The 12018-nt window shown below is 36.1% G+C and overlaps 1 protein-coding gene across 3 annotated transcripts in view; it reads left to right on the forward strand.

Moving 5' to 3' along the window:
* The window catches only part of LOC128218892 (A disintegrin and metalloproteinase with thrombospondin motifs 18-like), a 38220-nt gene that overhangs the window by 19390 nt on the left and 6812 nt on the right, over window positions 1-12018 (forward strand). For 2 of the 3 annotated variants that reach the window (XM_052926654.1, XM_052926655.1), the window contains exons 13-22: window positions 20-291; window positions 437-497; window positions 742-877; window positions 2985-3181; window positions 4574-4691; window positions 5963-6052; window positions 7054-7165; window positions 8670-8724; window positions 8963-9023; window positions 9757-9972. In XM_052926654.1, the coding sequence (XP_052782614.1) occupies window positions 20-291; window positions 437-497; window positions 742-877; window positions 2985-3181; window positions 4574-4691; window positions 5963-6052; window positions 7054-7165; window positions 8670-8724; window positions 8963-9023; window positions 9757-9972 (1318 nt within the window). The remainder of the gene's footprint in view (window positions 1-19; window positions 292-436; window positions 498-741; window positions 878-2984; window positions 3182-4573; window positions 4692-5962; window positions 6053-7053; window positions 7166-8669; window positions 8725-8962; window positions 9024-9756; window positions 9973-12018) is intronic. The other variant, XM_052926656.1, reaches the window with a different exon arrangement.

Here is a 12018-nt window from a genome sequence, read left to right on the forward strand (position 1 = left end):
TTACCAAATGATTTCCCAGGGTGCTTGCACTTGGCTCAGTTGCGTTAACATGAATACTGGGCCACTTTTCGGGACGATGACGGAGGAGTCGTACTATCCAAAAGGCGCCTACTGCGGTGACACCAAGGTGTGTTCTGGAGATTCATGTGTCACGTGGGATGAGGCCCGGCTCCCCGCGGACGTGGCGTCAGTGGTTCCCGGTGGTTGGAGTGACTGGAGTGCCACCGGAAGTTGCTCACAGACGTGTGGCACTGGGACGATGACGAAGACGCGGACATGCAATAATCCAAGGTATGTCGTTCTAAGTCATTCTTTCATTTCTTCGTTATAAATCAAGTTTAAGTGCAAAGCGATACCTTGGAGTGTTGCTTTACTTATTTTACAACCAATAACATGCATATACTGTTTGTAATTATTATTTTATTTGAATTGATAGCCCACTCAATGCTCCACAATGCGAGGGTGATGACGTTATTGGTACGCTGTGTAATACTGACGTAAGTGCCAGTATAGTGTTGTATTTTGTAAAAAGTCATTTAATGAAACCTTAGACAATACATGTTGTGTAAAAATATTAAAGTTACACTTATACATACAGAACCGGTCTAAATAATTGGAGATAATGGTGAGGATTTTTCTCTTAAAAGAATGTTACACAATATCATCATTTAGGGCTGTGTTTAACATTTGTTACTTCCGTAAGTAAACATACTACAAACCAGCAGAACAATACCTTTCCAGCCCTGTCCAGGAGATAGCACGGACGAGGTGACCCTTCGGCAGCAGCGGGCGGGTGAAGTGTGTAGCGCACTCATCGACGTTGGTCATATCGCCGCGGATATGTACACAGGGGTCGGGGACCAGCTGATCTGGAATGGTAAGAAATAATTAATATAACAATGATTTACAGCTTTATCTATGGCGTGCCTGTATAACCTCGTATGTGAATCAACAATGATTTACAGCTTTATCTATGGCGTGCCTGTATAACCTCGTGATTTACAGCTTTATCTATGACGTGCCTGTATAACCTCGTATGTGAATCGTTGAGAGAGTGAAGAGAAAGAGAAAACTATTTACTGGCGTTGAAATCTAAATTTAAATGACTTTTGTCATCTAAAAAAAATAAGCACGATAACCTTGGCCTTGATCACCACTATTACCCTTGCGTTGAAAATACATTAACACTGTTACCTTGGGCTTGGCACATATATGAGATGAGTGCCCGGGAAGTTTGCCGGATTGCAATACAATTGTCGTAAAATGTGGTATTCTGAAAACGAAAACTCGGCAAAATGATACTTTTATATCGTTATGCAAATGTATCAATATCAAACGATTGCATTAAACAATATACATGTATCCATAAATGGAAATACGAAACTAACAACCAGTACAATCCAGGGCATGGATGACGTTACATAACGTCAACAACGTCAAAATCTAGCACTTTATTGACTTTCTCAACATAGTCTCCACCCGTCAGTACACATTTCCTAAGTCTTCCAATCCATTTACTTTAAATGTCTTTGTACCATGCACTTCCAAATGTAGACACGATTCTCTGGGTCGTCTGTTGAAGGTCAACACTTGTTGCGAAGTGTTTTCCCCGCAACCGCCGCTTTATCTCCGGAAAACACACGGAAGTCCATTAGGGCCAGATCGGGGATGTAAGGAGGATGTTCCAATATCATGAACCCCAAAAGACTAATTTCCAGCTGCGTGGAAGCTGCTCTATGCGCCGGGGCATTATCCCGGTGGAGAATAATCGGTCAAGGTCAACATTTTGCAGTTTCTTACGAATCGCGACCAAGAGATCCCTCCACAGTACCTTATAGTAATATTCGGCATTAAGGGTTCGCCCTGGAACGCGGTGTTGCACAATTATGCCCTCTCGATCCATGAAGATAATACACATTCTTTTCCAAGGCTTTTTGCACTCTAGCTTTCTTTGGCGGGGATGTTCTGGGAGATTTCCAAAGGACTGTACATTGGTTTCAGTGTCGTAGTAAATAGAGCCACGCCCCGTCCGTTGTGATTTTGCGATTTTGTTCTCCCTCCGTGTCGTAGTGTCGAAGAAGGGGAGAAGAACAGACCACACGTCGTTTCATTTCCGTTTCTTTTAACAAACATGGCACCCAACGTTAATTGGTTGACTTTGGACATTCCTAGTTCATTTGTTAATATTTTGTGTACAGTCGTCCGTTTAAGTTCTTCTGCTATGCTTCTCACCGTTGCTCGTCTGTCTTTGTTGATCAGCTCAAGGACTCTCTCTGCGTTTGCAGTCAATAACACTAGACACTATAACATTGACAATACATAAACACGATAACCCTGACATGAAATGAAGACTATGACGTTGACAATAAATGAACACTTTTATCTTGACAATAAATGGATAGTGTGACCTTGACAATAAATGGACATTATTACCTTGACAAAACATCGACAGCATAACCCTGATATTGACAAAAAATGAATACTATGACATTGACCATAAATGAACACTATTACACTGACAATACATAGACAGAATAAACCTGTCATTCACAAGAAATGTACACCATGACCGTGACAATAAATAGACACTATTATATTGACATTTCATAGACACTATAACAAGACTTTAACCTTGAAATTGTTAATACATTGACACTTTAACCCTGACGTTGACAAGAAATGCACAATATACCCCTCTACATTGCTTAACAAAGATGCTAATTCAATATACTACAGCTATACAGCACAGTTCATGCAATGCAGCTAGCATAGATTCATCTTTAAACATTACAGTCGAAACCCGTTGGCTCGATAACTCAGGGACTTGACACAAATACTTCGAGCCACGCAAATGTCGAGCCAATCGGGAATTTTACATAGAGTTAAAAAATCAGTCCTTTACATCAATTTCGAGCCAACGCGGTAAGCGAGCCAAGCGATATCGAGTTCAGTTCGGGTTTTGACTGTATATATTGTCACCACAGGAGACGGGCAGTGTGAGGTCGATTGTGAATTGCAACCGGGCAAAACCGTTAGTTGGGGCTATGTCCGTTTCGCCTTCATGCCCGATGGGATTCCTTGCACCGGGTCGGAGAGCACCGGGTCGCCCGGCTACCCAGACACCCATGGACTCCCCCGCGGACTGGGTCAATCAACGAAATGCCTGCATGGTTACTGTAAGGTGAGCCTACTTTGAATCTGCAAAAATATATGAGACAGATAAAGGTCTTACATAGAGCACTATATATTGGTCTACCTTTTGACGAATTTGTGAAAAGGGTATATATACGACACAGGTAAAATAAGAACGAGATAAAACCATGTTCTTCCCATTTGGTTCGTCTGTTGTTTTCGAAGAACAAAATCGATGTATGATTATAGCCTTGCTGTTGTTGTCGTCGGTGTCAAAGTTGTGCAAATACATTAACCTTGGAAATCACTCATATAGTAACTTGGTACACATGTTTTCAGGCACAAAACGCACCAGTAGAACAAGGAGCATAACTCTGGCTTCAATAATTGTTGAGTTATGTTCGACTGAAAAAAATAACTGACATGGTTTGGCTTTTTCTCCGCGGTGGTCTTGCGCTAACACAATTCATAATTTGTTTATGTGTTTGGTTATCTGCTGTAGCGTTTCCGTTATCGTTGTTTCGTGATTTTACATTTTCATCATCGAACTATTGAGTGTCGCGCTTCTGAACAACCATGCACGGACGATGACTGTAACGGAATTCCGTAGTTACCTACATGACTGTGCCATGATATCAAACAGGGGATAAGACAGATGATCGGATTTTAAACATCACGAATTTCTTAAACATTGTGACTGTTTTGTCTGGTAAATAAATGCACACATTTACATTTTGTTTATTCAATTGAGCATTACTTTCGACTTATGAATAGCAAAATAAGATGTAACGTCAATGTATGCTTTTGTTTGAATCATGAATCTTGTGTAATTACTGTTTAATTATGAAAACAGCACACATATTTGACAAATTCCTTTTATAGTCTTCTACTCGGTACGGCGAAGTTGGTATGGTTGTATATCTAACATATTGTTGTAATATTTCTTTAAAAACAAAAACAAAACAAAAACATAAGCAATGTATCGAGTGTATACTGCATTTTATATCACCAATTGGGACACCGCGGCCATTTACCATCGAACACCAGTAAACCACCGCGAATGTATATGGACAGTTAACAATGTCAGACTGACTTCTTTACATTTAACTACACAGCAAGTAGATCGCGTAGTGATTTCAATATAGCAGTTTAACCTAAGACTTTTATTCATGGGAATCTTAATTAATTATGCAATAATACAGTTCACTGGCAATCAATTTGAACTAAGTAATAAAAAGGAAGCTTTTAAACGCTGCAATTAATTTAGACTATTATTTTAAATTTTACGAACTTCTTCTTCTGATGTACCGGCATATACCATCCGATGTTGTTTTCGCTGGAAAATGGACGAGATGTTCCGAATGGTTATATCAGAACAGAACAAACATCAAAGTATATGCGACATGAAGACTGTCATCTTTAATCAACTTGATTCCGGCAGATGTTTGGCTGTGATGGAAGTAATGCTGGAAACACACTGGACAAGTGCGGGGTTTGCGGGGGAGATAACTCCACCTGTGTTCCTGTGGATGGTGTCTTCACATCACAGCTTGCAACTAGTAAGTGCCGGAGTAACTTTGTTTGTTTCAATATTGCGCTCCGATTGATTAGCGCGACGCCATTTAAAGCTGCTCTCTCACAGATTTACCGTTTTTACAACATTTTTATTTTTTGTCTTGGAAAGAGCATCTTTTTGCGGAAATATCTGCAAACCAATGTTAAAAGATTGCTGACAAAAGATCAGATCGCAGATTTGCATATTTCCGTTCGAAAATTAATGGTTAATGGCTTAAACCGTTACTAACGGTTTAATAAAACATTATTTTTTGAACTGCAATATGAAAATCTGTGATTTGTTTTTTGGTCAGCAGTCTTATATCACTTGTTTCCATGGATATTTGCAAAAATTATCTTATTCCAAGACATAAAATAAAAAAAAGTTGTCAAAACGTTCAATCTGTGAGAGTGCAGCTTTAACAAATACTCACGACGTTTCAAATATCAACTATTCTTTATACAAACGTATGTTGTCGATTCATTTCATGAAAAACAATAAGTCAATTGGCGAAACTTGTGCAATGATAATTTTGATGCACATGCATTGATTATCGGCTGATTAATGATCATTGCTTTTGCGATAAAGGCGGAAAGTGGGGGCTTTATGGCCTTTGGACACACTTCTAGTAAGCAATCCTGCATACCTCAGCCACAAGGAATCCTTTACCTCAAAATGGAAATTCAATAAACAAACTTGAACATTGTATAAAGATAAATAAGTGTTTAATCAAACCTTTAACTAAGGAATGAATCACGTGATTGATGTCATTATTGGGGTATGAACGCAGTTGGGGTGGTTAAAGTGTGTACTTTGACTAGCCCAATTGTTCATATCCCCGAAAATAACATTAATACCGCAATTTCACTACTTAAATTTACAACAATCGTTCATTATTTCATTGAAAAAATGATTAAAAAATACTTCATTTTATTTAAGAAAACCGTACAGTAATCCTTTCTCACCAATTCTGTAAATAGAACGACCTGGTTTTCTCCCTTGGACTTGTTTTCCTAGGATCATCTAATCATATCTGTAGTTATGTGCACCATTTGTTTAAAACAGTATGCTTTTTTTAAATACTGGTCTATTTTCACTTTTCAACACAGACTCGGGCAATATCAAACAGGTAAATTATATATAGGTTAGAGTTTATAAAGTAATCTTAGGGAACGGAGCACAGCGAAACCATTTACAAAGAAAATACTTGATATATTCTTACTGACAAACGAATTGCGTTTGTTTTGTAAATTAAAAGAAACAATTATGTTGCAGATGAACGTGTTGAATTGGCTGTCATTCCGGCGGGTTCAAACTTGGTAGCTGTGTACTTTGGCTACCCAAACATGCAATCATACTATGTCGGTAAAACTTTAATGTTTCATATTCAACAATTAAGCATCTGTCGCATTTCAGGGCTAGAATAAGTCATACTACTTGGAGCAGTTACGTTATAAATATATTTTAAACAAACGTCATTGAATTTTGTATTTATTATCAGTATTATTATTTATAATGATTATTTATTTTATTTATTATCATTATTATTATTTAAAATAATTATTTATTTCATTAAAGGCGCATTAGCATAATTGTTATGCTATTGAGAATAAAATAAAATATATTTAAAAAACAACAACATATGAATGTGATATTTTGCGACATGAAACTCATTGCATAACAAATATTCACAAAAATAAATTACAAAACAATAAAATGGTAAGTGCGTCGAAAGCAATGATAGAATCGGGACTTTTTCGGTCTGCATGTGGGCACCTAACCACAACATCAGAGTGCAAGAAGGCTGCAGGAGATTATGAAACATATAAACACACTTTGTAACTTTGGTACAGTGCCAACATTTGAGCTAAAATTGTTTACATTCATATGTTAATGTTCTGTAGGTTAAGTGAACATTAAGTTAAAAAAAAGTTCAATTTGTTTTGCATTAGGTCAGACGGTAAATACGAAGTGTTCAAGGGGCCTTTTGCAGCCAGTAATTAATTTCTTTATTCGTAAAAGGTCAATATGTCAAAATAGAATATGCGCCTTTAATGATAATCATAGTTTTAACGTGCTTGTTTGTAGTAGATCGTGTATCCATTTTCTGGGAATTTAAACAAATTAAGTACATAAAAACTGGATACAGTCGAACCCCGTTGGCTCCAACTCCCAGGGACCGGCGAAAATACCTCGAGCCTAGGAAAATTCTAGCCCAGCAAGAATGCTTACCTTTAGTATAAAGATATTGATCCTTTACATTTAGTTCGAGCCAACGAGGAATTCGAGCCAACGAGGAATTCGAGCATACGGAGTTTAATTGTAGTTTTATAGCATCTTATAAGATTTACAGTTTTGATATCCAGAGTTATGGAACGCAGACGGCACTTCAGCGATTATCGCTACCAAAGTGAACTACATATACGACGCCCGCGTCGACCCGTTATCCGGTGGAGGAGCTAACTGGTATTACTATTGGTAGGTGGCCCTCCTTGTGGCTGTGGTGGCATTTAAAGTTATCCATCCATCCGTCATTAATGTTACAAAATATTATAATAGTTAACAGTTAGAATAATTTCGCTCCAGACCAATTTAAAGGAACTAGTTCATGGTTTGTAACATGCACTTTTCCGGATTTTTTTTAATTACGAAATAAGGTGTGGCAAATCATTAGATGCGTTAAAACTAAGATACTGACGGCTCGAACACTTCAACAAATGTTGATATATTGTTTAAATATTGCAATGATATCCATAAAATTGAAACTAAGTTACTGAGTTACTTACATTCAACAAAAGGCTGTGATTGATTGATTGATTGATTTGATTGATTTGATTGATTGATTGATTGATTGATTGATTGATTGATTGATTGATTGATTGATTGATTGATTGATTGATTGATTGATTGATTGATTGATTGATTGATTGATTGATTGACGTGATGCTAGCAATGTATCAATAAAGGTTTTAATTTCATTCAGTAAATATGGGTCCCTGTGGGCAAGTGGTTAGAACATCGGTTTTTTATTGTTTTCTTGACTGTACCTGCTTGGGTTCGCTTCACACTCAGCCAGGTTGTTTTATATACTAATCTAATTGTATTCTTTCTCTGCAGATTCGTTATCAAAGAGTAAATTAGTTATATTATATAAAAATATTTGATGCATTACCGGGGAAAGAGGATGCCAAAACATGACCGAGTCCTTTTGAACCAAGTTTCAATTATTTATATTTGATGTGTACTTTTATATCGATCAAATTTGAATGAAGTTTTTTTGTTTGAGTTATGTTTCTGATGTACGAGTAACTTGTGTCTTGTTTTACGATACACCAACACTCTTATAACAACTACGAACTCCACGGAGTTAAAGCAATCCAAACCTTTTTAGGGCTGTTGTAGAATTTTAGACTTCAGGGGAGGTATTCAATATGCAACTTAATTCAATCTTATGGTCATACATTACTGACTTTATTTACTGTAATGCACCAGTCAATTGTAACCACAGGCCCCCCAGGTCCGGGGATATACCGGGAATAGCCGGGGAAATGGGCCGTGTTTTTACCTTTCAGGTGGCCCCGCAGTGCCGGGTGAATGCGGTGGTTTTGTCTTCGCTTTAAATATAGCGGGGAATGGGCCTTACCTAGGGTCCCTGGTGTGCGGGGTTATTTGGCGGGGATTTTACCATCTGTTCGTCCCCGCAAGGCGGGGATTTTAGCCGGGGTTGGCCGAACCGAAAGTCAAAGTCCCCGCTATTCCCCGGACCTGAGGGGCCGTAGTTACAATTGACTGGTGTATAAAGCTTGGTTATTTATACCACACACTCTGATTAGCTAAATCAATATGTGATCCAACAGGGACTAATATTGAATATCAGTCCAGGTATTTTCTTCCGACTAAAGAACAACACGATAAAATAATAATAAAGGCATTTTAATGATGATAAAATAACGGATGTTTTGTCATATTCATTTGCATGTAGGTGGTCCGGATATCTGTACACCTTCGACACAACAACCGAGGACGTGGTATTAAAGGTATGTAAATGTATCCTATACTTCAATGCAGGTATTCATCTACTTGAAGAAAGCTGCATTCTCACAGATTGACCGTTTTGACAACTTTTATTTATTTTTTGTCTTGGAATAAGCTTTTTTTGGCGTAAATGTCTGGAAATCAGTGATATATACAAACACTGACATAGCATCCGAAGAGTGACCAGGCCTTTCGCATCATGTTAATTACAATTAAATATCTTTTATGTATTTAATTCAGGTATTTAACGAGGGAAGTGACGTAAACCTCGGCATCACGTATGGGTACTCACTACCCCCAGGTTGGTGTATTTTATTATTTTACTTAAATAAAGGTATAAGTTTGGTATTCATTTATATATATATATTATTTTTATATATGTTTTTAATGAAATTATTTGTTTTTAGAATTGGTGTTAGCATTATATTTGTTTATTTTAATTAATGCTTGCGTAAATATGGAGTGTTTTTTTTTTTTCTAAAATATATTTCCACGCTTTTACTTCGTTTTGTTTTGTTGTTGTTTTCGAGTTAAATATCTTTCTTTATGTGACTAGACACCAGGTGATGCAAATGCAAGAAAAAAGAAAGTTGTTAAAAACTAAGAAAGTACCGTCGGTATAATTGTCTGAACTCATAAACATATATGATTTTAACTGGGAAACAATTATGAGCTATTTTTAAATGGGGAATCTCAAAGGAGACAGCAACATTATTGCTGCGTTCATTCTTTTAATCATGTAGAATGATGTATTATCGGCCTCCTTCTAGCTCGCATTGACATTTCTATGTTTGTTTTCAGAAAATACTGTATTTGATTTTTGGACCATCTGCAGGCGTCTAGTCCCTTTAAGTACATACAGTGGGGGGTTACTGTCGAAAGTTACCAAAACCTTCCATGTTTTGATGTCATTTGGTGCCGTCTGGCATTGGCCCCAAGATAATGTTATTTAATTCAGCTTCATGTACGGGTATGTCGTGGTCTTTCAAAACACCTTGATATTTCAAGCATTACGCTCACTTGTTTGCAAATAGCTGCTACAACAACAAGTTCAACAGTTACTACAACATCCACTGCAACTACGACGACAAGTCCAACTACGACAACAACTACGACGACAAGTCCAACTACGACGACAAGTCCAACTACGACAACAAGTCCAACTACGACGACAAGTCCAACTACGACAACAAGTCCAACTACGACAACAAGTCCAACTACGACACCAAGTACAACCACTACATCAACAAGTATTAGCCCTAGTATAATATATTATATTTTTAACAAATTGCACGACTTGTTAGTAAAAGGTAGCAACCACAAGTTTTTTTACTTCTCGATTCTTTTTTTAAATAATATGTTCCGACATTTATTTATTTTAACCAATTTTGCTTTCGTTTGTTATTATATATTTGAATGTATTACCATTTAATTTCGTTTTATTTTGTAACTAACCAATGAAGTTCCTTTTACTTTGTCACTTATAACAAATTAAGTTCCTTTTACTTTGCCACTGATCACAAATTAATTTCCTTTTACTTTGTCACTGGTAATACATTCAGTTCCTTTTACTTTGTCACTGGTAATACATTCAGTTCCTTTTACTTTGTCACTTATAACAAATTAAGTTTCTTTTACTTTGCCACTGATAACAAATTAAGTTCCTTTTACTTTGTCACTGATAACAAATTAAGTTCCTTTTACTTTGTCACTTATAACAAATTAAGTTTCTTTTACTTTGCCACTGATAACAAATTAAGTTTCTTTTACTTTGCCACTGATAACAAATTAAGTTCCTTTTACTTTGTCACTGGTAATACATTTAGTTTCTTTTACTATGTCACTGATTACACATAAAGTTCCTTTTGCTATGTCACTGATAACAAATTCAGTTCCCTTTACTTTGCCACTGAAAACAAATTTAGCTCTTTTTACTGTGTCACTGATAACAAATTAACTTCCCTAAACTGTATCACTAATAAACAATTCTTTGCCCTTTACTTTGTAACATATAACCAATTCGTTTCCTTTTACATCGCCGCTAATAACCAATTCAGTTCCTTTCCATTTTAACTGAATATCAATTCAGTTACTTTTACGTCGTCGATGATACTCAATTTAGTTTAACGTCGTCACTTATAACCTGTTCAGTTCCTTTAAATTTAATACTGATAATTCACTTCGTTCCCTTTACTATGACACAAATAACCATTTCAGTTCCTTTAACTTTGTCACTGATAAACAATTCAGTTCGCTTTATTAAGACAATGATAACCAATTCAGTTCCATTTCTTATGACACTGATTACCAATTCAGTTCTTTTAACTATGACACTGATAAGAAATTCATTTGTGATTTTTAATATTTCAATGATTACAAATTTAGTTTCTTTTGTTATGACCTGATTACAAATTTAGTTTCTTTTGTTATGACCCTGAAAACCAATTCAGTTCCTTTTACTCTGACACTGATAACAAATTCAGTTGTTTTTTATATGACACTGATTACCAATTTAGTTTCTTTCATTGTGTCACTGATTACCAATTTAGTTTCTTTTATTATGACACTGATAACAAATTAAGTTCCTTTTACATTGTCACTGATAACAAATCAAGTTCACTAAACTGATAAGCAATTCAGTTCCTTTTACTATGACACTGATAACTAATTCAGTTCCTTTTACTTTGTTAATGATAACACATTCAGTTTCTTGAGCTTTGTCACTGATAACTCATTTAGTTCCTTTTACTTTGTCACTGATAACAAATTAAGTTCCTTTCACTATGACACTGATAAAAATTAGTTCCTTTAACAGTGTCACTGATAACAAATCAAGATCCCTAAACTGATTACCAATTCAGTTCCTTTTACTATGAGACTGATAACCAATTCAGTTCCTTTAATTTTGTTAATGATAACACATTCAGTTCCTTTAACTTTGTCACTGATAACAAATTAAGTTCCCTAAACTGATTATCAATTCTTTTTACTTTGTTACTGATAAGAAATTCAGTTCCTTTTACTCGGTCACTGATAAGAAATCAATTTCCCTAAACTGACAACCAATTCAGTTCCTTTTATTGTAACACTGATAACCAATTAAGTTCCACTTACTTTGTCTCTGATAACCAATTCAGTTCCCTTTTTTATGACACTGATTACCAATTTAGTTCCTTTACTATGGCACTGATTTTAAATTCAGTTCCTTTTACTATGACAATGACAACCAATTCAGTTCCTTTTAATATTATAACACTGATTACCAATTCAGTTCCTTTTACGTCGTCACTTCCATT

Source organism: Mya arenaria, chromosome 15, assembly GCF_026914265.1.
Source record: "Mya arenaria isolate MELC-2E11 chromosome 15, ASM2691426v1".
NCBI classification, from domain to species: Eukaryota; Metazoa; Mollusca; class Bivalvia; order Myida; family Myidae; genus Mya; species Mya arenaria.